The sequence below is a fragment of the Bos indicus genome, chromosome 16, assembly GCF_029378745.1.
Source record: "Bos indicus isolate NIAB-ARS_2022 breed Sahiwal x Tharparkar chromosome 16, NIAB-ARS_B.indTharparkar_mat_pri_1.0, whole genome shotgun sequence".
NCBI lineage: Eukaryota > Metazoa > Chordata > Mammalia > Artiodactyla > Bovidae > Bos > Bos indicus.
The window spans coordinates 50,387,573-50,407,174 of record NC_091775.1 but is presented as its reverse complement, the minus strand read 5'-3'; the positions used below and the strand labels follow the sequence as shown (position 1 = coordinate 50,407,174).

The window sequence follows — 19,602 nt, the reverse complement described above, 5'->3', positions numbered from 1 at the left end:
TATCAATAAAATGTTGAAGAATGTTTAATGCAGTCTAGGGGCCTGATTTTGATCATCTGTAACCATTTCAATTAGGCTTTCACCTACTTATTCTGCTTGACTCTTCCTCCTTCCCTGCCTTCCATTAGAGAGATGACATTTCCTCCAGTTTCAAAGTTAAACCTATTAGTACTTCTGTGGAGGTCACAGTACCTTATCGAGTCCAGTCTACATGAGGGTTTGGCTGCCTCTGACCAGAGAAAAAGCTGGCTTAAAACTCAACATTCAGAAAACTAATGTCATGGCATCTGGTCCCAACACTTCATGGCAAATAGATGGGGAAAAAATGAAAACAGTGGCAGACTTTATTTTCTTGGGTTCCAACATCACTGTGGATGGTGACTGCAGGCATGAAATCAAAAAACACTTGCTCCTTGGAAGAAAAGCTATGACAAACCTAGACAGCATATTAAAAAGCAAAGGCATCACTTTCCTGACAAAGGTCCATCTAGTCAAAGCTATGGTTTTTCCAGTAGTCATGTATAGAAGTGAGAATTGCACCAAAGAAGGCTGAGCGCCAAAGAACTGATACTTTCAAGCTGTAATGCTGGAGAAGACTCTTAAGAGTCCCTTGGACAGCAAGATAAACTAGTCAATCCTAAAGGAAATCAACCCTGAATATTCACGGGAAGGACTGATGCTGAAGCTGAAGCACCAATACTTTGGCCACCAGATGCGAAGAAACAACTCATTGGAAAAGACCCTGATCCTGGGAAAGATTGAAGACAAAAGGAGAAGAGGGCAGCAGAGGATGAGACGGTTGGATAGCATCACCAACTTAATGGACATGAATTTGAGCCAACTCCTGGAAATTGTGAAGGACAGGGAAGGAAGCATGGCATGCTGCAGTCCATGGGGTGGCAAAGAATCAGACACAACTTAGCGAGTGAACAAGACCAGTGTCTCTCCCTTCCTCTGCTCCACCTCACCTGGCTTCCTGGTGCCTGTTTTCATTCTCTTAATCTCTAGGTTGGGGGCTGGTTGCAAAAAGAGTCGGACACAATTAAGCGACTAAACAACAAATCACTAGGTCATATGAGAAACATAATGATTATCTCATGCTTTCCATTCTTAATGGAAAACTTCCTCTGAATGTAATTTCAAGTGTGGTTCTCACATGGTGCCCACTGAGGCTGTGGACACCCAGGAATAATGTCCACTTTTCTCCTCAAGGACAGTTTAGCAGGACACACGATTGAAGGCCGTGAAATTCAAGTTTCAGCGTCTTTTCTTCGACACCCTGAAACTGACATCACCGCCTTCTCGCTTCAGTGTTTCTGCTGGAGCGACTGCTGTCACTCTGACTCCTGTTGGCTTTCTCTGGACGTTTTAGAGTCTCTCTTTGTTACTAAAATTCTTTAAATTCCTTAGACAATGGCTTTAAAATGTTTTAAATTTTATTTCCAGTATGAGCACTTTCGATCTGAGATCATCCAACTTAGACCTGAGAGCTTGGTGCTTTGTGTCGATGGTTTTTCCCTTCTTTTTCTAGGGCCTCAGAAGTGCTAACACTTCCCTCATCCTTTTCCACTAACCTTTCCTTTGTATCTTCTCTCTCTCTGCCTCCCTGATGCCTCCTGGGAGGGTCCTGAGCTGTAAAACCTGGTATTTGGCTAGATTCCTGCCACCCTCCCCACCTCCCACCCCTCAGCAACTCCAGCCTCCACACGCTCCGAGCCCAGTCCTGACGATGGTCCTTCTTGACCTGCATCCCATTATCCCTGCACTGTCCCTGACACTTTCTGGGATATGGATTCTATTTATATACCTCAAAGTCTTAAAACAGTGGCCCATTAACTCGGTTTCATCTGCTACTGCTTGTCCACTCGCTGTCCATCTAAGGGGACAGGGTTTACGAGAACCCACCCTGCTTTGCCCCATGAGATTCTTTGCGCCTGGAGCAATCAGCTACCTGGGCTCATGCTGGAGGGGAGAGGGGGCTCCAGCCCAGACCTAAGTGTCCCGTGTGACAATCTGGGTCCAACCATCTCCCCTGGTTCTACCCTGAAGACAGGGCAGGGGGAGGAGTGGGGGACACCCAAGCTGCCCTTAGCAGCACCCTGCTCTTCTCCTCTGGGGACCACACGTCCCATATACAGGCTGTTGCCAGCACTTGGAGGGTCTCTGGGCTCCATGCCCTCAAGAGCACTGGGAACCAGGATAAACCCTGACTGCTTGTGTGGCACCCAGGGAGGCCCAGGGGCCTCACGGGCCTCTCTGGTCAGGTCACTCACGCCAGTGGTCCCAGGAGGGCACCACACGGAGCCTGTACAAAGCAGCAAGCACACAGGCCTCGAAGAAGTAGCTGCTCCTTTCTTAACTTACTGGGTTTCACAGGGTACCGAAGCCCCACCCAGAGGCCTGAGTCAAGGCCTCCTAGGTGGGGCAGCAGGCAGGCAGCCCTCCAGTGCCCAGGGTCTGGCTGCCCATAAATACCTTCCATAAATATGGCCCGGCCTAGCACCAGCATCTGTTTCCAGGTAAACAGACTGAACTGCAGCAGTTCAAGGCCTAGCACCAGAAGAACTTGCTCCAAGGAAGGGCCCCATGCCCGCACCTGCCCCCGCATCTGCCTGCAGTCTCACCCCGGGGGCATGGCAGGTGGGGCTTCCTCCACACTATGATCCTCAGCGCGGGCCAGGCAGGGCCTCCATCCTCGTGGTCAGAAGATCCTTGCAGAGCGGAAGGTTGCACCACTGTCCACAGGCCTCGGAGACCAGGGTGGGGCCGGAGTCCTGGCCCCCACACGTCCCTCCTCAGTGGACACCAAAGCCCCCAGGTCCCCTCAGTGGCCCCTGGGAGCCAAGCCTCAGTGGGGGCTGCCCCTGAGCTAGTGCTTCTCTAGGCTGCTGCTGAGCCCGGGTCTGGTGGGAAGCTGGTTGTAGGGCCGCTGCAGGGGAAGGAAAGAAGCAGGTCAGCCCTGGGGTGGGCAGAAATTCTCCAAGGCCTTTTGAGTCCTGGGCTCAGGCTTCCTGCTGCCCCTCCTGTCCTTCCAGCTCCAGACTTGACTCACCTCTGAGGTTCAGGTTTTAGAATCCCTGCCACCCTGGGGACCCAGATTACATGCAAGTGCTGGATCCCCCTCCCTCCTCTGGCCTTAGTCTGCAGGTAAGGGGGCTGTAACACCAGCAAGGGCCACCCTCCTGGCAACACAGGGATGCCCCTGGCCCGCCTACCTGGGCCCAGGGCTGGAGATGGGCTCTCCGGGAGCTGGGAGGGTCCACCTGCAGGCAGACAAACACGCTGGTGCCCCTCCCTCGGGTGGGCAGCAGTCACGGAGCAGCGAGGCTGCAGGGACCCCCACTCTCTCCCTGCACAGCATCCCCCCACCAATATACAGGGTGGGGAGGCAGGACTTAGGACTGGATGAAGAGGGGCTTCACTGCAGGCCCTGTGGGGTCCACTCCAGGGCAGGAGCAGTGAGGCCCTTCCTGTCCTCCTTCCCAGCAGGGCTCAGGCAGGGGCAGCCCCAGTTCCTGACGCCCACCGACCCCCACCCCAGGGTAAACGGCAAGGCCGCCTAGAATGCCTCTGGTGCAGTACCAAACTTAACCACCAGGTGCCGCTGTGGGCATCATTCGTCCCAGCACGAGCCCCACAAGTTTCTGTCTCCATCTGCTCAACCCCCTCCTCTTGGGGAGGTGGGATCCCTCCCCTAAAGGCGCTTAGGGGCCAGGGCTGCCTTGGGGAGGCTCAACAAGATGCACTCACAATATCAAGACCATGTCTGGGGTCCCCAGGTCAAGGATCCCAGCCTGGAATCTCCACTCACACCCTTGCTTCCCCCATCACCCCATCTCAAGGCCTGCCTGGCACAGGCCCCAAGCCGGCCTCCGGTCTCTCCTAGCAGACACAATGCTTCCCAGGAACAGGCTGGGCCTGGGCGAGGTGACCAGGGCACACCAGAGGGGCACAGGTGGCCAGAGGAGCAGGGGCACACCAAGCTCTGCCTTCAAAAAGCAGGCTCCCCCAGTGCTTCGGGGGTGGGGGGGTCACGGTGCCATCACCACCCCTGACCCTGCCTGTAGGTGTGCACAGGCACACGTATGCACGTGAGCACAGGCAAGCAGTGAAGTGCCCGTGTGCACAGAAGCACACACACACACACACACACACACACACACACGCTGGGAGACACAGGTGCCAGCATGAAGACAGAAGCACGTGCTGCGTGCTCAGTCACTTAATCGTGTCTGACTCTTCGCGACCCCATGGACTTCAGCTCGCCAGGATCCTCTGTCCATGGGATTCTCCAGGCAGGAATACTGGAGTGTGTTGCCATGCCGTCCTCCAGGGGATCTCCCCAACCCAGGGACTGAACCCGCTTCTTTTATGTCTCCTGCATTGGCAGATGGGTTCTTTACCCCTAGTGCCAGCTGGGAAGACTGGAGCACACACTTGTGCTACTGCACACACGCACCCTCGGATAGGTACACTGTCATGCCCTGGTTCACACATGCAGGGTGAGGAAGGGGTGGCGGGGGGCTGTGTCAGCGCCCACCCACACTGGATCACCCAGCCCTGCCCAAGGGGTCTCCACCCTCTGCAGTTTGAGCCCACGCCTGCTGCTCTTGGGTTGGCTGTATGCTGAGTCCCACCCACGGTCCAGGGGCTGGAAGGTCCACACTTTGTCCAGCAGAGGCCAGGCAGACACCATGGGCATCGCGCTCAGATGGTGACATTCGTGCCACTCGCCTGACCCCACGAGCACCCTGTCCCCCTCTCGCCCCCCGCCCCGAGCCCGACTCACCCTGCTGGCACGTGGGCCCTGTGTAGCCGTCCATGCAGAGGCACTGCCCGCTGACAGGGTCGCAGTCGGCTCCACCCCCACAGGAGCAGTGCAGGGCACAGCCCGGCCCGAAGAAGCCCCTCCTGCAGCCTGTGGGTGGGGTGGGGGTCGTGGGAGGGACAGGCCTGAGTGCCACTCCGGTCCACCCGGGGCTGGGACCGCAGGCCTCAGGATACCCCCAGGGAGCATGCAAGAGCAAAGACCTCAAGCCTTAGATTTGTCCTGTGTGAGCCCTCACGTGGGAAAGTGCTGGGCGCCGGGCACTGGCCCAGAATCTCTTCCCCATGTTCCCACCAGCCCCCAGGCCAGCGAAGGGGAGCTGGCGGTCAGGGAGGCTCCCTAGGGGCAAGATGGCCAAGAGCCCTGAGGAGCAGGCCAGCTGGCCCATCTGGGAGGTTTCCTTCCCACCTCACCAGGGGCCCATCCCCAGGACCAAGGCCCCCCACCCCAGGGAGAGGCCCCCCCAGGGACTCAGGGGAAAGCCGTAAAGCAGGATGGGCCTCGACAACCCCGAGCAGGAACCCTGGTGCTGGGCCCCTGTGAGCCACTGCGCCAGCAGAGGGACCGGGCAGGAGGACGCAGTGCCCAGGCCAGGACGTGACACAGGTGGGCTCCAGAAACACAGTCGATTCCACCAACAGAGACCCACACCCCTGCCCCCACCAAGCGGTACCCCAACTCACCCAGGTCACAGGTGGTCCCTGTGCGCCCAGGGGGGCACAGGCAGTGGCCGGTGACGGGGTCACAGGGCACCCCAAGCTCGCAGTCACACTGCTGGCCGCAGCCCTCTCCGAACGAGCCCAGCTCACACCCTGGAAGGGGCACTGGCTCAGCATCCTCTGTCCTGAGCCCAGGGCGGGGGGACCGACCGGGTGGGAGTGAGTGGGGGTGCAGACACTTACCCCGCTCGCAGAACTGGCCATGGAGGCCAGCAGGGCAGAGGCACTGGCCGCTGACAGGGTCGCAGGGGGCGCCATGCTGACACTGGCACGTCTGCTGGCAGCCAGCCCCATGGAAGCCGGGGGGACAGGCTGAGGGAGACCCGGGTTGGAGCCCGTGATTCAGTTTGCCCAGAGAGAGCAAAGGACGGGCTGGGGGCTGGCGCCCGCTTCCTCCCACCCAGGCCCAGCGCCTGCGCCTTGTGGCCCTCTGCCCCGAAGCTGGGTCAGGCCTCGTCGCATCGGGCCGCCACAAGGAGTGACGCGGAAAGCAGAGGAGTGCGCTCCCGGGGGTGTGGTGGCCCGACCCTACAACTCACAGTGCTCGCAGGCCTGGCCGTAGAAGCCGGGGCCGCAGCGGCAGGCCCCCGACGTGGGCTCACAGGCCCCGTGGTTGTGGCAGGAGCACTCGAGGCTGCAGGCGGCACCGTAGCGCCCGGCGGGGCAGGCTGGGGAGGGGCCGGGGGTCAGCCTCCCGCCGCGGGACAGCAGGGCCACTAGCCTCACCCAGGGGACCCTGGGAGCCTCGCCCGGCCCTCCGGCAGCCGGTGCCTCCCCACAATCGCCCCTAAGCTATGGCCCTCCTCCGCCACCCAGCCCCTGCCACACCGGGCATGGCCTCACCCGCTACGGGCGGCGACTCTCCAGCTCACACACGCCGCCGCCCCCAGGCTGGCCCGGACTCACCCAGCTCGCAGTGTGGCCCAGTCCAGCCCAGGCCACAGGAACAGCTGCCGTTGGTGGCGTGACACAGGCCCCCATTCCTGCAGGAGCACGCATGCTCACAATTCACACCAAACCGATTCTGGGGGCAGCCTAGGGGTGAAGCGGGCGTGCTCAGAGCTCTGGTCCAGAGCCAGACACGCTCCAGGACACTCCCACGTGATCCGACAGTCATTCAACAAACACTTCCTCCTCCCCCCGCCCCCAAGGCATACACGTGCCAGGAAGCAGCACCAACCACATCCTGCCAGTTCATCCATCTTCCTCAGAGGCCAGAACTGAGCCAGCGCTGAGAGTTACACAGGAGGAAAGGGACCAGGGCCCTCCAGAGGATGGGAGTGCCTGTCCAGCAGGCGGGAGGGGACCAGGGAAGTCTTCCTGGGGAGGAGGCACCCTCCAGGTTCGGAGGAGGCTGGGCAGCCCCACACTCCAGGTGGTGCTTTCAGACTCTGACCCCTAGCTGCCGTTCTCCCCTGGAGGTGAGGAGTGGCCTGGCTCGAGTCAGGACTCAGGACCTGGGGGAGTGTGACCGGCCCCCTGAAGAGGACCAGAGGGTGCAGAGGGCTCAGACCTACCAGGGTGTGGGGTCAGACCAAGCAGTGTGGGCAAGGCCTGAGGACCTGCTTACCATCATGAGCACAAACCCCACGACGGTCCCAGGGGCCACTCCGATTGCCCCACCATCACCTGTGCTCTGGGCCTCCATCTCTGTGGGTTCCCAGCTGCTGGGCCCAGGAGGAAGGGCCAGCAGGACCCCGTTCCAGGAGGACATCAGCCAAGAGGCTGGCTCCATCCTCAAGATGGAGCAGTCGCCTGACCCCTCCTGCTGGGCGGTGGGGGCTGGCTCTGGGAAAGAAGTTATTCATCCCCCACTGGCCACAGGGAACTGGAGAGGTCAACTGACGGCCTGAGTCCTGGAGTCACGGGTCAAGGCAAGATATGGGGTGCTATCGGATGATCTGAGTGGGCATTGCGGTCAACATGAGTAAGCCCTCACTTATATCCTCAGGGCACCTCGGGGATTAACAGAAGGCACCCCACTCTCCCGTGACTCGTATTTATCACTCTATCACCACCTTCACTTCTATCTTCTCTCTATCACCAACGCCCTCCACGGCTAATGTAGTGATGAATGCGAAGTGCCTGAGGCAGCAGGCAAGTGGGTTCTCACCGTGCTCGCAGTGGACGCCGGTCCTCCCAGGCGGACAGGAGCAGCTGCCGGTCACGGGGTCACAGGCCGCCCCCTGCCCACACCCGCACACGTAGGCGCAGCCAGGGCCAAAGCGGCCGTGTGGACAGGCTGCCGGGAGGAAAGGCGAGGGTGGCCACTCCTGGCTCGATCTCCCTGCCTCTGCTCTGTCAACCCGGATGGGACAGGACTGGGCCAGGGCAGGCTGGGTGGGGAGACTCCCGCCCTGTCTGCCCAGACAGGGCAGGGCCACCTGCCGCTGAGGCCCCGCCTGCCCTGGTGTCTCTCTCGGCTGCAGGCTCTGCGGGGGGCCGGGCTCACACTACAGTGAGTGACTCACGGTGCCCCCGCCCACTTCCACCAGCCCCAGCCCCAGATGGTCGGAAAGTCCCCACGTGACTCAGGGAGAGGCCCTTCTCTCGGTAGGACACCAGCTGGCTTCTGCAGGGCTCCTGGTGGACACAGCCCGGGTCGAGGGCGCAGCACACGGCCAGGCAGGGCAGGCCGAGGAGACGTTTTGGCCACATCGATCCCCCAGCTTAGCCTGGTCTGCAGCCAGTCCCAGTGAGGGACCCAAGGAGTGGCACGGTCAGGGGCTGTCTGCCCTGCAGGCCGGATGGCGTGGCCCTGCCTGTCGAGGTGCAGGGAGAAGACACCCCAGCCACTCACCGAGGCTGCAGTCAGTCCCAAGGAATCCGGCGGGGCAGCGGCAGGCCCCAGTGACCGCGTCACAAGAGCCCCCATTGAGACACCCACACAGCAGCTCACAGCCAGGCCCAAACCGCCCTGGTGGGCACCCTGCAGAGGGAGGGGCCGGCTGCCAGGGGTGGGGGGCTCCTGAAGCCCCTCCCCCTTTCCCACCATCACTCCAGTGGGCCGGCGGGCAGCCGAGGCAGCACTCACGTTGCTGGCAGCCGGCGCCGTGGTAGCCGGGGGCACACGCGCAGGTCCCCGAGGCGGGGTGGCAGGCCTGGTTCTCGCCGGGGCAGTGGCACTGCTGCCCACAGCGCTCCCCAAAGGTGCCAGGTGGGCAGGCTGGGGGAGGCGGCAGGGGTCAGTCCTGGCCCGGCCCGGAGAAGGCACCCTCCCTCACACCGGGCCCCTCTTGGGGGCAGAGCTCTGGGGCCCAGTCCAGAAGCGCATGTGGCCTGAACTGCCCTCAGGCCTGCCCACATCCGGCACCCACCTTGCTCACAGCTGGGCCCCGTGAAGCCCGGGGGACAGTGACACTCCCCGGTGACGTGGTGGCAGGCGGCGCCCGGGGGGCACTGGCAGCGCTGGGCACAGGCCTCTCCAAACCAGCCGGGTGGGCAGGCTGCGGGGAGGCGCGGGCGGAGGTGGTGGGGAGCCCTGGGGTTGGGGGGCGGGGGCCCGAGGGGTCACCGTGTGGAGGACCCGCCCCCACCCTGGGCACCAGCAGAGCTGAGGGCTCACCGCTCTCACACCGCGAGCCCCTCCACCCCGGGGGACAGAGGCAGTCCCCAGTGACGGCGTGGCAGGCGGCCCCCCACCGGCAGGCGCAGCGCTCCTCACAGCGGACCCCAAAGGTGCCCTCGGGACAGGCTGTGGCAAAAGAGGCAGGCAGGCTGAGTCCAGCTCGGGGCGGCTCCCCGGACAGAGGCAGTAGGCCTGGGGAGCTCAGACCGCAGCCCTGCCCTCTCCTACCCACTGCCCACCCTGCTGAGGCCCCACACTCTGGCACGATGGAGGCCACCCCACAGGGGCCCGAGGGGCCTCCTGGCCTCCCCCATGGGTCCCCGAGCCACCCACTCACAGCTCTGGCACTTGTCCCCGGTCCAGCCGGCTGGGCAGAGGCAGTGGATGGTGTGCGGATCACAGAGGCCACCGTTGAGGCACCCGCAGCTGTGCGGGCAGCCAACTTCAAAGACCCCCGGGAGGCACTCTGCAGAGACGGGGCAGGTGATGCCTGGGGGCCTGGGACACCTGCCCTGCCCATGCTTCCTGCACCCTGAGCCTCGGATCCTGGGTCCTTGGGAAGGATAGGTGCCCGGGGGTGGTGACACTACAGGGTACACCCAGGGCCCTGCCCCTCAACGCCAGGCAGCCGTCTTGGGCCTCAGAGGGAGGGGGCCAGGGCAGTGGCCTTGGGTGCCCCCAGACCCCCAGGGCCTCTCCTCCACCAGCCTGACACTCACCCTTCTCACAGGCCAGGCCGGCCCAGCCCTCTGGGCAGGTGCAGTGTCCTGAGACAGGGTCACAGCTGCCCCCATTCTGGCACAGGCAGGAGTGCTGACAGTCCTCACCATAGAGGCCCTCTGGGCAGGCTGAGGCCAGAGAGAGAAGCAACCTGTGGTTTCCCCGCCAGCCAGGCCAGAGGCCTGAACCCCGGTAAGGCCAGCCCACCGGACCTGCAGGCTCATCCCAAAGCCCGACACCAAACTTTAGGGGCGGGAACTGGGGCCGCCTCTAGGACGAGCTGCCCAGGGCTCCCCGGGCCCGCCGGCCAGTCTCTGGGGGCTCAGCGCTGAAGGGTGTGGTCCCTTAGGAGTCCTAAGGCCTCCCTCCCTCCCCAGGTGCCCCATAGCAGGGAGACAGACTCCCACCCTCCCTGCCCAGAGAGGTTTAGATCCCCCTCAAGTCCCACCCATGTCACCCTGCATGGCCCAGGGAGGGACAAGTATGACAGCTGGCTCCAGACTCCCGATCAGGGCTTACCCTGCAGGCAGGTGGGCCCCGTCCAGCCAGGGCCACAGTGGCACTGCCCGTGGACAGGGTCACAGGAGGCCCCATTAAAGCAGGAGCAGGCCTGGCTGCAGTTGTGGCCGAACATGTGGGCTGGGCAGGCTGCAGGAGAGAGGGGGTCAGGGGCCGGGGGTGATGGACCCCAGGAGGGGCTGCAGCAGATGGTCCCAGGCTGCTGAGATCTAGCGCCCCTCCTTCTGACCTGGGTGGCCACACACAAGGATGGACCCTAACCCTAACGGGCAGCGCCCAGGGCTGACGGGGGCCTCACGCACTCTGGGCACAGCGGGGGCCCTGGCGGCCGGAAGGACAGAGGCAGGAGCCGCTCACAGGATCACAGGGGACTCCGGCACTGCAGTCACAGGCATGGCCACAGTCCACTCCAAAGAAGCCGGCTGGGCAGGCTGCAGGCGGGGCGGTGACAGGAGACCACCGGGGTCACAAGACCCGCCCGCACGCCGGCCACCCCTCCCACACCCCTCCGGCCCGTGCCCTGGCTCACCTCGCTCACAGAAGGTGCCCCTCCAGCCGGCAGGGCAGGTGCAGGCCCCGCTGACATGGTCACAGGCCGCCCCGTGCTCGCACTGGCACTGCCGCCCACAGCCCGGCCCGAAGTAGCCCTGGGGACACCCTGAGACACCGGACTCTCAGCTGGGGGTACAGTGAGCCTGCCCCAGTCCTGCCCAGGGCCTGGGCCGTGGGGCAGGGGAAGCCCCTCCCTTACCCAAGGCCTCTGCATCCCTCCCAGCTAGGGACCAAGCCCCCAGCTCACCCAGGCCCACTGGCCCAGGCCGGGTGGGGGTCGACACTGAAGCGCAGGGCCCTTGGTCCTTAGCAGACACTCTCCTCCCCTCCCACAGGTGGCAGGTGCCCCCTAGGGTGCCACTGAGCCATCTCTCGCTGCCTTTGCTCCACGTGGGCCATCTCTTGAGCCCAGGCAGGTAGGAGGGTGGTGGGTGGTGGGGGGGCCAGATGGGGGAGGTTGGGGGTAGGCTTAGACGAGGAGACTTCCTGCTTGTCTGGGGACAGGGAGCAGGGCTGGGTCCCCCTGACACTTGTACGTGTGTGTGTACATATGTGTGCACGTGAGCGTGCGTGTGTGTACGCACATGAGCACACATGTGCACATGCGTGTGCGGGCCAGGCCGGGACTCACGCTGCTCACACCGCGGGCCCACGTAGCCGGCTTCACACACACACAGGCCGCTGACGGCGTCACAGCCCCCGTGGCCTGCACTGCAGTTGCAGGCGAAGCTGCAGTCGGGGCCCCAGTGGCCGCTGTCACAGGCTGCAACAGAGCAGCAAAGGCTGGGCACCCTGCGCAGGTGACCACAGTCGGGTCAGGGGTGGGGAGGGACGCCTGGACACCAGGCCGCTACCTCTCTGGCAGCTGAGGCCGGTCCACCCAGGGGCGCAGCTGCACCGGCCGGTCACTGGGTGGCAGAGCCCATCGTTGGCACAGGAGCACTGCGTCTGGCAGCCAGGTCCAAACCAGCCAGCAGGGCAGGCTGTGGGCAGAGACAGGCTGAGCGTAGCTGGGGCCGGACATGGGGCCGGCTGTGATTGCGGGCAGGGCTGAGGTGGGGGCAGCGGGCACTCACCATCCTGGCAGCGGCTGCCCATGAAGCCGGGGCGGCACAGGCAGGCTCCAGTCTCCGGCACACAGGCGGCACCGTGCTCACACGGCGGGCAGATCTCCTGGCAGCCAAGCCCCCAGCGGCCCTCGGGACAATCTAGCAACCCCCCCCACACACACACACAGAGGTAGTCAGTCTTCCAGGCCTTGCTGGGCCCACTGGGGAGCAGGGATATCTCTTCCCAACTGAGTCATCCCAGAGGAGGGAGGGGGCAGGTCATGGGAACCCCTAGTCCACTCACAGGCTGTAGACTTTAGGGCATTCACCCCAGGGGGAGACCCCCTGCCCCAGGATGCTCAACAAGCAAAAGGGGGGCCCCAGAAGAACCGGGAGACCCACATGCAATGAACAGGAGCTTAGAGGACCCACCACAGGCTGGGGAGGGCGGGGGGCCGCTGGCCAAGCTGTCCCCGTGGCTGACAGTTCCCAGTGTCCCCTCTGCAGGCTCGGCCACGGGGCAGCCACAGATGCCCACATCCAGACCCAAGGCTGGTGGTGTGAGCTCTTGTAGCTGCTGTGGATGGGCCTGGGGTCTGCAGGGCTCCAGGGTTGGGGTCTGTAAACGCGGCCAGGCATTGTGTAGCACAGGGAGCTGAGGTGACCCTGGGCCACGGCTGCCACTCACCTGCCCCACAGTCGTCCCCGGTCCTCCCCGGGGGGCACAGACATTGCCCTGTGACCCGGTCGCAGGGGGCGTCCCCACAGGAGCAGGAGCCTGAGCAGTTCTGGCCAAACGTCCCTGCTGGGCACTCTAGGGGCGGGGAGCGGAGAGCCTCAGGGCCCCCACTCAGAGTGGCCCTCCTCCCCTGACCTCCACCCCACCCAGCACCTGTCCCCCCACCTGTCCCCCCACCTGCCACCCTTGGCACCTGTCACACTCTCACCTGCCCCCCACACCTGCCCCCCCACCTGCCTCCCTGGAACCTGTCCCCCCTCATCTGCCCCCCACACCTTCCCTCCTCATCTACCCCTCCACCTGCCCCCCTCACCTGCCTCCCACACCTGCCCCCTCACCTGCACCCCCACCTGCCCCCTGCACCTGCCCTCCTCTCCTCCCCCCTGTACCTGCACCACCTGCCCCCTGCACCTGCCCTCCCCTCCTCCCCTCTGCACCTGCCCCCTCACCTGCCCCCTGCACCTGCCCTCCTCACCTGTCCCCTGCACCTGCCCCCCTCACCTGCACCCCCAACTGCCCCCTGCTCCTGCCCCCCTCACCTGTCCCCAGCACCTGCCCCCTTCACCTGCCCCACAGGGTTGCTGGACACAGCCCGGGTCCCCAGGGTGATGAGGGCAGTCACAGGAGTGAACAGGAGATGGGGACACGGGGCAGGGAAAGGCCCACGTAGGAGCAGTGGTGAGGGGTGGCCTGGAGGCCGCAGATGGCAGGGCCTATGGGGGGTGAGTCAGGACCCTGGAGAGCGGTGGCAGGCCCGCTCTGTCTGCCTTCCTCCCACTGTGGTCCACCATGGGGACCCCATGTGGTCACCACGTGTTCGGGAGTGAGAAAAGCCTGGGGAGGAGGGGCCAGCCGCTCTGGGCCCAAAGTAGAGCTTCAGAAAAGAACATTGGGATCATGGAGCCTGACCCCACCCATGTGGGCTGCAGTGGTGGCTCCAATGGCCTGGCAGGGCCCCCTGTCCCCCCTATACCTGCTTGACTAGGGTGGTAACCCAGATGATGAGAAGGCCCTGCTGGCCCCAGCACCATGTGGCTGCTGTGATGCTGCTATAAAGAAAGTTCTGGGCCCTGGAAGGCCAGCCAGGCACCTGGAGTGGCCAGGCTGGGGTCCACACTTCACACCAAAGAATCAGAAAACCCGTCTCTCCCACCACAACACTCAGCGGGACTGAGAATTGAGGACGCGCCCTCCCTGGGTAGGGGGAGATGTCAGCCGGAATGGCGTGAGGTCCCAGGCCTGGGGTCTCTCCGGCCCCGGGATGGGCTCTGGACAAAGGACACACCCCTTGAACCCTTGCCCTGAGGGCCCACACCTACAGGCACCTGCTCACCCACAGGACCCCAGGCGGCACACACGCTGGGCGCACATGCAGGCACCCAGGCAGCGTGGACAGGGGCAGGGAGGCCCAGCAGGGCACACGGAGCTGTCCCGCCATCTGGGGGGTCCCCGCTCCACTGACGGGCAGACGTGTTTGGGGTACAGATGCTCTCCAGACCTGACTACAGCAGGGGGCCCATCACGGCCGAAAAGATGTGTCCATGTCCCGCCACCCATCCCTGGAGCCCTGGATGCTTTTGAAGAGAAAAGGGAAAGGAAGACAAAGAAGTCCGGCAGGGAAGGACGGGGGTTAAGGCCCTTCAAGTCTCAGCACTCAGGCCTCCTTGGAGGGCACTGCTGGACAGCGGCCGCCGGCAGGAGTGGAGGAAGGGGAGGGCGCAGAGAGAAGTCAGGGGAGTCACGGAGCCTGAGCCAACGCCAGGCAGGCGAGGTCCACCAGCTCCCACGCTGGTTCACGGATGGGATGACGTGCCTGGCTCCTGAAGGCCCTCGAGACCACAGAGGCCCCCCCGAGTGTAGGTTGGGCTTGTGGGGATACTTGGTTTCCAAGCTGGGTTCTAAGCCCTACACACAGCCCTCCTGCACCAAGGGAATCAGAGCCCAGATCTTCCCGGGGGTCTCCAGGACCACCACTGAGAGGGGGGTCCAGGCCTGGGTGTAGAGGGAGACTGACTCCCCGGGTTGGGGTCGGCAGTGGCCCCCAGGCCCTCCTCGTCCCTGAGGGGACTCGGACCACTGCCTCCAGTGGGAGTCACGCCAGTCACACTGCAGGCCCCCTCTCCACTCCCACCTGCCTTGGCTGATGGGTGAGGACAGTGTACCCTGCGCTGAGGGAGGTCCCGACCTGCCTACACTCCGTTGGCAGCCACGGCAGTGCTGATGCTCACATCAAGGGCTCCCCCATATAAACGAGGACCTCCTGCCTCCAGCCTCTCCCTGCTTGGCACCCATTCACACTGTCCCAGCCTCGGCATCCACACGGAGGGCCTACAGTCATCACGCTGGCACCTCCAGCCCAGGCCTCTCGAGACACCACCCCTGGGAGCAACTGCCTCTGTCCTGCCTGCTCAGACCCACCAGGGAGGAGCCCCCGGCTGGCTTCCAGCACAAAGCGCACTCAGTCTGTCCCATGATGGAGGGAGTGAACGAGCAAGGGAGGGGATGATCTGGGAGTGGTACCAACCCTGCCAGCAGCCCTGCACATCCACACGCACGCACACACACACACACACAGTGTACATGCGTGTATACACACACACACATGAGCTCCTGCCCTCTTGGGTGCACAGGGACAGGCAGACCTGTGGCTGAGTCACCACTGCATGACCAGGGTGGGGACACAGCAGTCAAGGTGCTGCCAGAGCCAGGCTTTAGGGCTGACACGGTACCCAGCTCCAGCACTTCTGGTGCCTGGCGCCCTGCACGGCCAGATACCCTGCACCCTACCTGGGCACTGGGGCCACTCACCTTGGCCGCAGTCCTCCCCGTGGTAACCAGCGGGACACTGCTTCCCACACTCGCCACTGACAGGGTCGCAGGCCACGCCCGGGGGGCAGGTGCACGCCTGCCGGCACCCTGGCCCAAAGAAGCCCGGCTGGCACTCTGCAGAGGGAGAGGGGAAAGGCGTCTGCAAGGTTCCAAGGGCCCTGGAGCCTGTCCCCCCTCCCCTGGGGCCTGTCCCTCTCCCCTGGGACCTGCCCGCCCTCCCCTGGCCTGTCCCTCTCCCCTGGGGCCTTTCCCCCTCCCCTGGGGCCTGTCCCCATCCCCTGGGGCCTGTCCCTCTCCCCTGGGGCCTGTTCCTCTCCCCTGGGACCTGTCCGCCCTCCCCTGGGGCCTGTCCCTCTCCCCTGGGGCCTGTCCCTCTCCCCTAGGGCCTGTCCCCCCTTCCCTGGCCTGTCCCTCTCCCCTGGGGCCTGTCCCCCTCTGCTGGGGCCTGTCCCTCTCCCTTGGGACCTGCTCACCCTCCCCTGGGGCCTGTCCTCCTCCCCTGGGGCCCTCTTCCTCCCCCCGGCCCTGTACTCACCATCCTGGCACCACTCGCCCCTGAAGCCCGCCTTGCAGGCACAGCTGCCATCCCTCTTATCACACGCACGCGTATTCTGCTGCTCACACTTGCACTCCTCTGAGCAGCCTGGCCCAAAGGCCCATGGCGGGCAGGCTGCACCCCAGAATGCAGTGTGAGGGGGGCCTGCCCACTGCCAGCGCCCACTCCAGCCAAGATCTCTGGCCCCGTCCACCTAGTTATATCTGGGACCCCACAGAGTCGTTGGTGCCTAGAGCACCAGGCACACTGCCCACTTTGCAGACGAGAAACAGGCTCATAGAGAGGCACTTCCCAGCCAGGGAACACCTGGGATCCTCACTGCCTCCCTCTGAACAATCCTCCTACAAGAGCTGCTGGGGTGAGGCCTGCTGGCTTTTCTCCAGCAGCCCACCGCTTCTCCCTGCACCATTCTGGGTGTCTGCGGACCCAGGGAAGGGGGGCGTGACCCCAATGGGGGCTCAGGACTTGCTCCCAGGAAGTTCCAAAAGCCAAGACAAGCTCTGTGCCCTGGAGCTCCCGAGGGTGGGGGGACCTGCCCCCACACAGGCCTGCAAGCCACCCACCAGCCTGACTGGGGCGAGGGCCGCCCACCCAGATGCTCTGGCAGCCAGCACAGTCCAAAGGACTTTGAGTCTGCAGGCCCCTCACCCCAGCTGAGGACCTCATTGAGCCCCCGTGTCCTTATCTGTGAAGACTGATGGTTGAACACAAGCTGGACCCAGGCAGGAAGAACCCAGCCCACTGTGTGGCCCCACCCCCCTCAGATCCAAGCGCCCAGCGGTCAGTGGGACTCACCCAGGTGGCAGAAGCGGCCGTAGAGCCCCGGGTCACAGAGGCAGGCCCCGTAGAGGCGGTGGCAGCGGCCCCGGTTGGCACAGTGGCACTTCTTACGGCAGTGCTTGCCATAGAAGCCTTTGGGGCAGCCTGGGGGAAGGGGGGCCTCTTGACTGCCCACCCAGACATGGCCTCCCACCCAAGGAGATGCTCCGAGAGTGACATTAGCACCCAGTACAGGAGCCTGGAGAGGCCTGGGCCACCAGGGTACAGCCGCAGGGCTTCAGGGCCACCGGAAGCCCAAGGACCCTGTGCCCCAGACAGAGAGGGTCCCTGAGGCTGGCGAGGGCCTCCGGGGGCAGGGCAGGATGAGGTGAGCCCCATGAATGTGGCCGTCTGCCCCTGCGGGCCTGTGCCCCCAGGGTCTGCGGCCCTGGACGGTGGCCAGACCGGAGGCCATCACATCTTCACCACATGCAGGAGTGACTCCAAGAGCCCACGCTCTCCATCTGACTGGCACCGACAGCATCCTGATGCCTGTCCCTCAGTGGTCATCGAGCCTGGCCTCCGGAACTCACAGAGGGAAGGACACAGGCCCAAGTTCAAGGGGCCCAGGGCCAGGGCGGGGTTGTGCCCTCCTCCCCAAATGCTTCACTCTGACTCAGCTCTGCCCCTGACCTGCCTTCTGAAGGGCTTCAGGGACCTGCATGGTGACCCCAAGGAACGTCCACATCCTGGCCATCCAGATCTCCTGGTGGGACCATCCTGGACTGTCCCAGCGAGCTAACCCAACAAGTGTCCCGAGAAGGGAAAGGAGAGGGAGGCTAGACACAAAAAGAGGAGGCCATGGGGAGACGGAGGCAGAGGCTAGAGGGACAGTCATGAGCCCGGGGCACCTGGAGTCTAGGAAACTCGTAGAGGGGCCCCTGAGAGCTGGGACGAACCTTCTGCAGCTCACCTGCACAGGTGCACTTTACTCACAGGACCCTGACTGAGGCCTAGTCTCTGGGAAGCCACACCACGTCACCAAGGGAAGTACTGAGATGGAGGCCCTTTATCTGCTAGGAGTCCCATGGGTCCACTGAGGACCCATCACATATACATGAATTTAAAAGACGCTTGCTCCTTGGAAGGAAAGGTATGACCAACCTAAATGCACATTATTAAAAAGCAGAGACATCACTTTGCTGACAAAGGTCCGTATAGTCAAAGCTATGGTTTTTCCAGTAGTCATGTATGGATGTGAGATTTGGACCATAAAGAAGGCTGAACACCAAAGAACTGATGCTTTCAAACTGTGGAGTTGGAGAAGACTCTTGAGAATCCCTTGGACAGCAAGGAGATCAAACCAGTCAATCCTAAGGGAAATCAACCCTGGATATTCACTGGAAGCTGAAGCTCCAATCCTTTGGCCACCTGAAGCAAGGAGCCAACTCATTGGAAAAGAGTCTCATGATGGGGAAGATTGAGAGCAGGAGGAGAAAGGGCGCAGAGGATGAGATGGTTGGATGGCATCACCGACTCGACAGACACGAGTCTGAGCAAACTCTGGGAGAGAGTGAAGGACAGAGGAGCCTGGTGTGCTGCAGTCCGCAGGGTCACAAGTGGGACACAACTTAGCAACTGAACAACACACATACAGCTTCCAACAGGCAGGGTGCTTTCAGCTCTCACTCAGAGTAGGGATGGCAGATCGCAGGAAAAGAAACAGGGATGCGACCAAGCTGAGAAGGTGACCGGAGGGAGGAGGCAGAAAGACCTGCCCTGCCACCCCACATAGGCCGCCTGGGCACTGGGAACCGTCCACCAATTGTTGCCATCGCTGCTAAGACAGAAGTCCTTGATATACTAGCTGTATTTGCCAGCAAAAGTAGCAGAAACGTAAAGGTCTGAAGACTTTAAAATGAAGCGTCAGGCACCTGGGAAATTTCTGTGGACTCCAGTTCCTCCAAAAATGTTGCAACTTCAGAGTTAGAAAGGATGTTAGTGTCATCCCAAGAAGCCACAGCCCAGGCACGCTCCCTTCTGCAAACCCCACCCAGCCATCACGTAGCTCTCCTTGAATGCATCCAGGAACAGGGAGTTCACCACTTCTCAGGGGACCCAGTTACAAAAGTGCTGTTCTTCCCACAAGTCCTCACCACCTGCGTTAGTCAGGCCCTGTGAGAACAGCCAATGATAACCCAGTGCTCCTTGCACTAAAGGGCTTCCTCTATACCATACCGTCACTTTCCCCACCACTGCAGGAGAAAGGGGACCAGGAGCCAAGAGGTGGTGCCTGCCCCTCACCTCCACCCCCAGGATGAACCCAGAGGTCAAGGAGGGGCTGCACCCACCGTCCTCACAGTGGGCTCCGCCGACCCCTGGGGGGCAGCGGCAGGCCCCCGTCACAGGGTCACAGGTCCCGCCGTTCTGACAGCTGCAGGAGAAGCTGCAGTTCTTCCCGAAGGTGTCCGGAGGACAAGCTGCAAGGGGGACAGAGGAGCTTAGGGTCGTCGGCCCGCAAAAGGACCCTGCACTCAGAAACCCCTCCAGAGATACAGACACCCTCCTGGGGGTCAAGCCTCCAGTTCAGAAGCAACTTCCCAGAGCAGCACCCAACGGCACTTGTGCCCCGGGACCCCGCCCACATGTATGGCAGACATCACTCATCAATCCTGCATCCTCTCCCTCTGAACTCCAACAGGTCCACCTTCTCAACCAGCACTTTCAGTCACTATGGCCTCTGAGACTAGAGGGCCGCTGGGCA

At 62.9% G+C, this 19,602-nt stretch overlaps 1 protein-coding gene across 5 annotated transcripts in view; it reads right to left on the bottom strand.

Annotated features, from left to right (window-relative positions):
- Positions 1 to 326: 326 nt before the first annotated feature.
- The window catches only part of MEGF6 (multiple EGF like domains 6), a 101,760-nt gene continuing 82,484 nt past the window's right edge, over positions 327 to 19,602 (bottom strand). For 3 of the 5 annotated variants that reach the window (XM_070768341.1, XM_019976749.2, XM_019976750.2), the window contains 25 exons: positions 19,190 to 19,318; positions 16,875 to 17,003; positions 16,059 to 16,193; positions 15,503 to 15,637; positions 12,644 to 12,769; positions 11,983 to 12,114; positions 11,761 to 11,889; positions 11,538 to 11,669; positions 10,884 to 11,012; positions 10,657 to 10,785; positions 10,355 to 10,483; positions 9,835 to 9,963; positions 9,453 to 9,581; positions 9,113 to 9,241; positions 8,865 to 8,993; positions 8,582 to 8,713; positions 8,348 to 8,476; positions 7,661 to 7,789; positions 6,454 to 6,582; positions 6,087 to 6,215; positions 5,731 to 5,859; positions 5,512 to 5,640; positions 4,790 to 4,918; positions 3,216 to 3,263; positions 327 to 2,929 (listed from right to left, as the gene is read on the bottom strand). In XM_070768341.1, the coding sequence (XP_070624442.1) occupies positions 2,796 to 2,929; positions 3,216 to 3,263; positions 4,790 to 4,918; positions 5,512 to 5,640; positions 5,731 to 5,859; positions 6,087 to 6,215; positions 6,454 to 6,582; positions 7,661 to 7,789; positions 8,348 to 8,476; positions 8,582 to 8,713; positions 8,865 to 8,993; positions 9,113 to 9,241; positions 9,453 to 9,581; positions 9,835 to 9,963; positions 10,355 to 10,483; positions 10,657 to 10,785; positions 10,884 to 11,012; positions 11,538 to 11,669; positions 11,761 to 11,889; positions 11,983 to 12,114; positions 12,644 to 12,769; positions 15,503 to 15,637; positions 16,059 to 16,193; positions 16,875 to 17,003; positions 19,190 to 19,318 (3,167 nt within the window). In that variant the 3' untranslated portion in view covers positions 327 to 2,795. Of the gene's footprint in view, positions 2,930 to 3,215; positions 3,264 to 4,789; positions 4,919 to 5,511; positions 5,641 to 5,730; positions 5,860 to 6,086; positions 6,216 to 6,390; positions 6,583 to 7,660; positions 7,790 to 8,347; positions 8,477 to 8,581; positions 8,714 to 8,864; positions 8,994 to 9,112; positions 9,242 to 9,452; positions 9,582 to 9,834; positions 9,964 to 10,354; positions 10,484 to 10,656; positions 10,786 to 10,883; positions 11,013 to 11,537; positions 11,670 to 11,760; positions 11,890 to 11,982; positions 12,115 to 12,643; positions 12,770 to 15,502; positions 15,638 to 16,058; positions 16,194 to 16,874; positions 17,004 to 19,189; positions 19,319 to 19,602 lie in introns of those variants that run through there. The other 2 variants (XM_070768342.1, XM_070768343.1) reach the window with 2 other exon arrangements.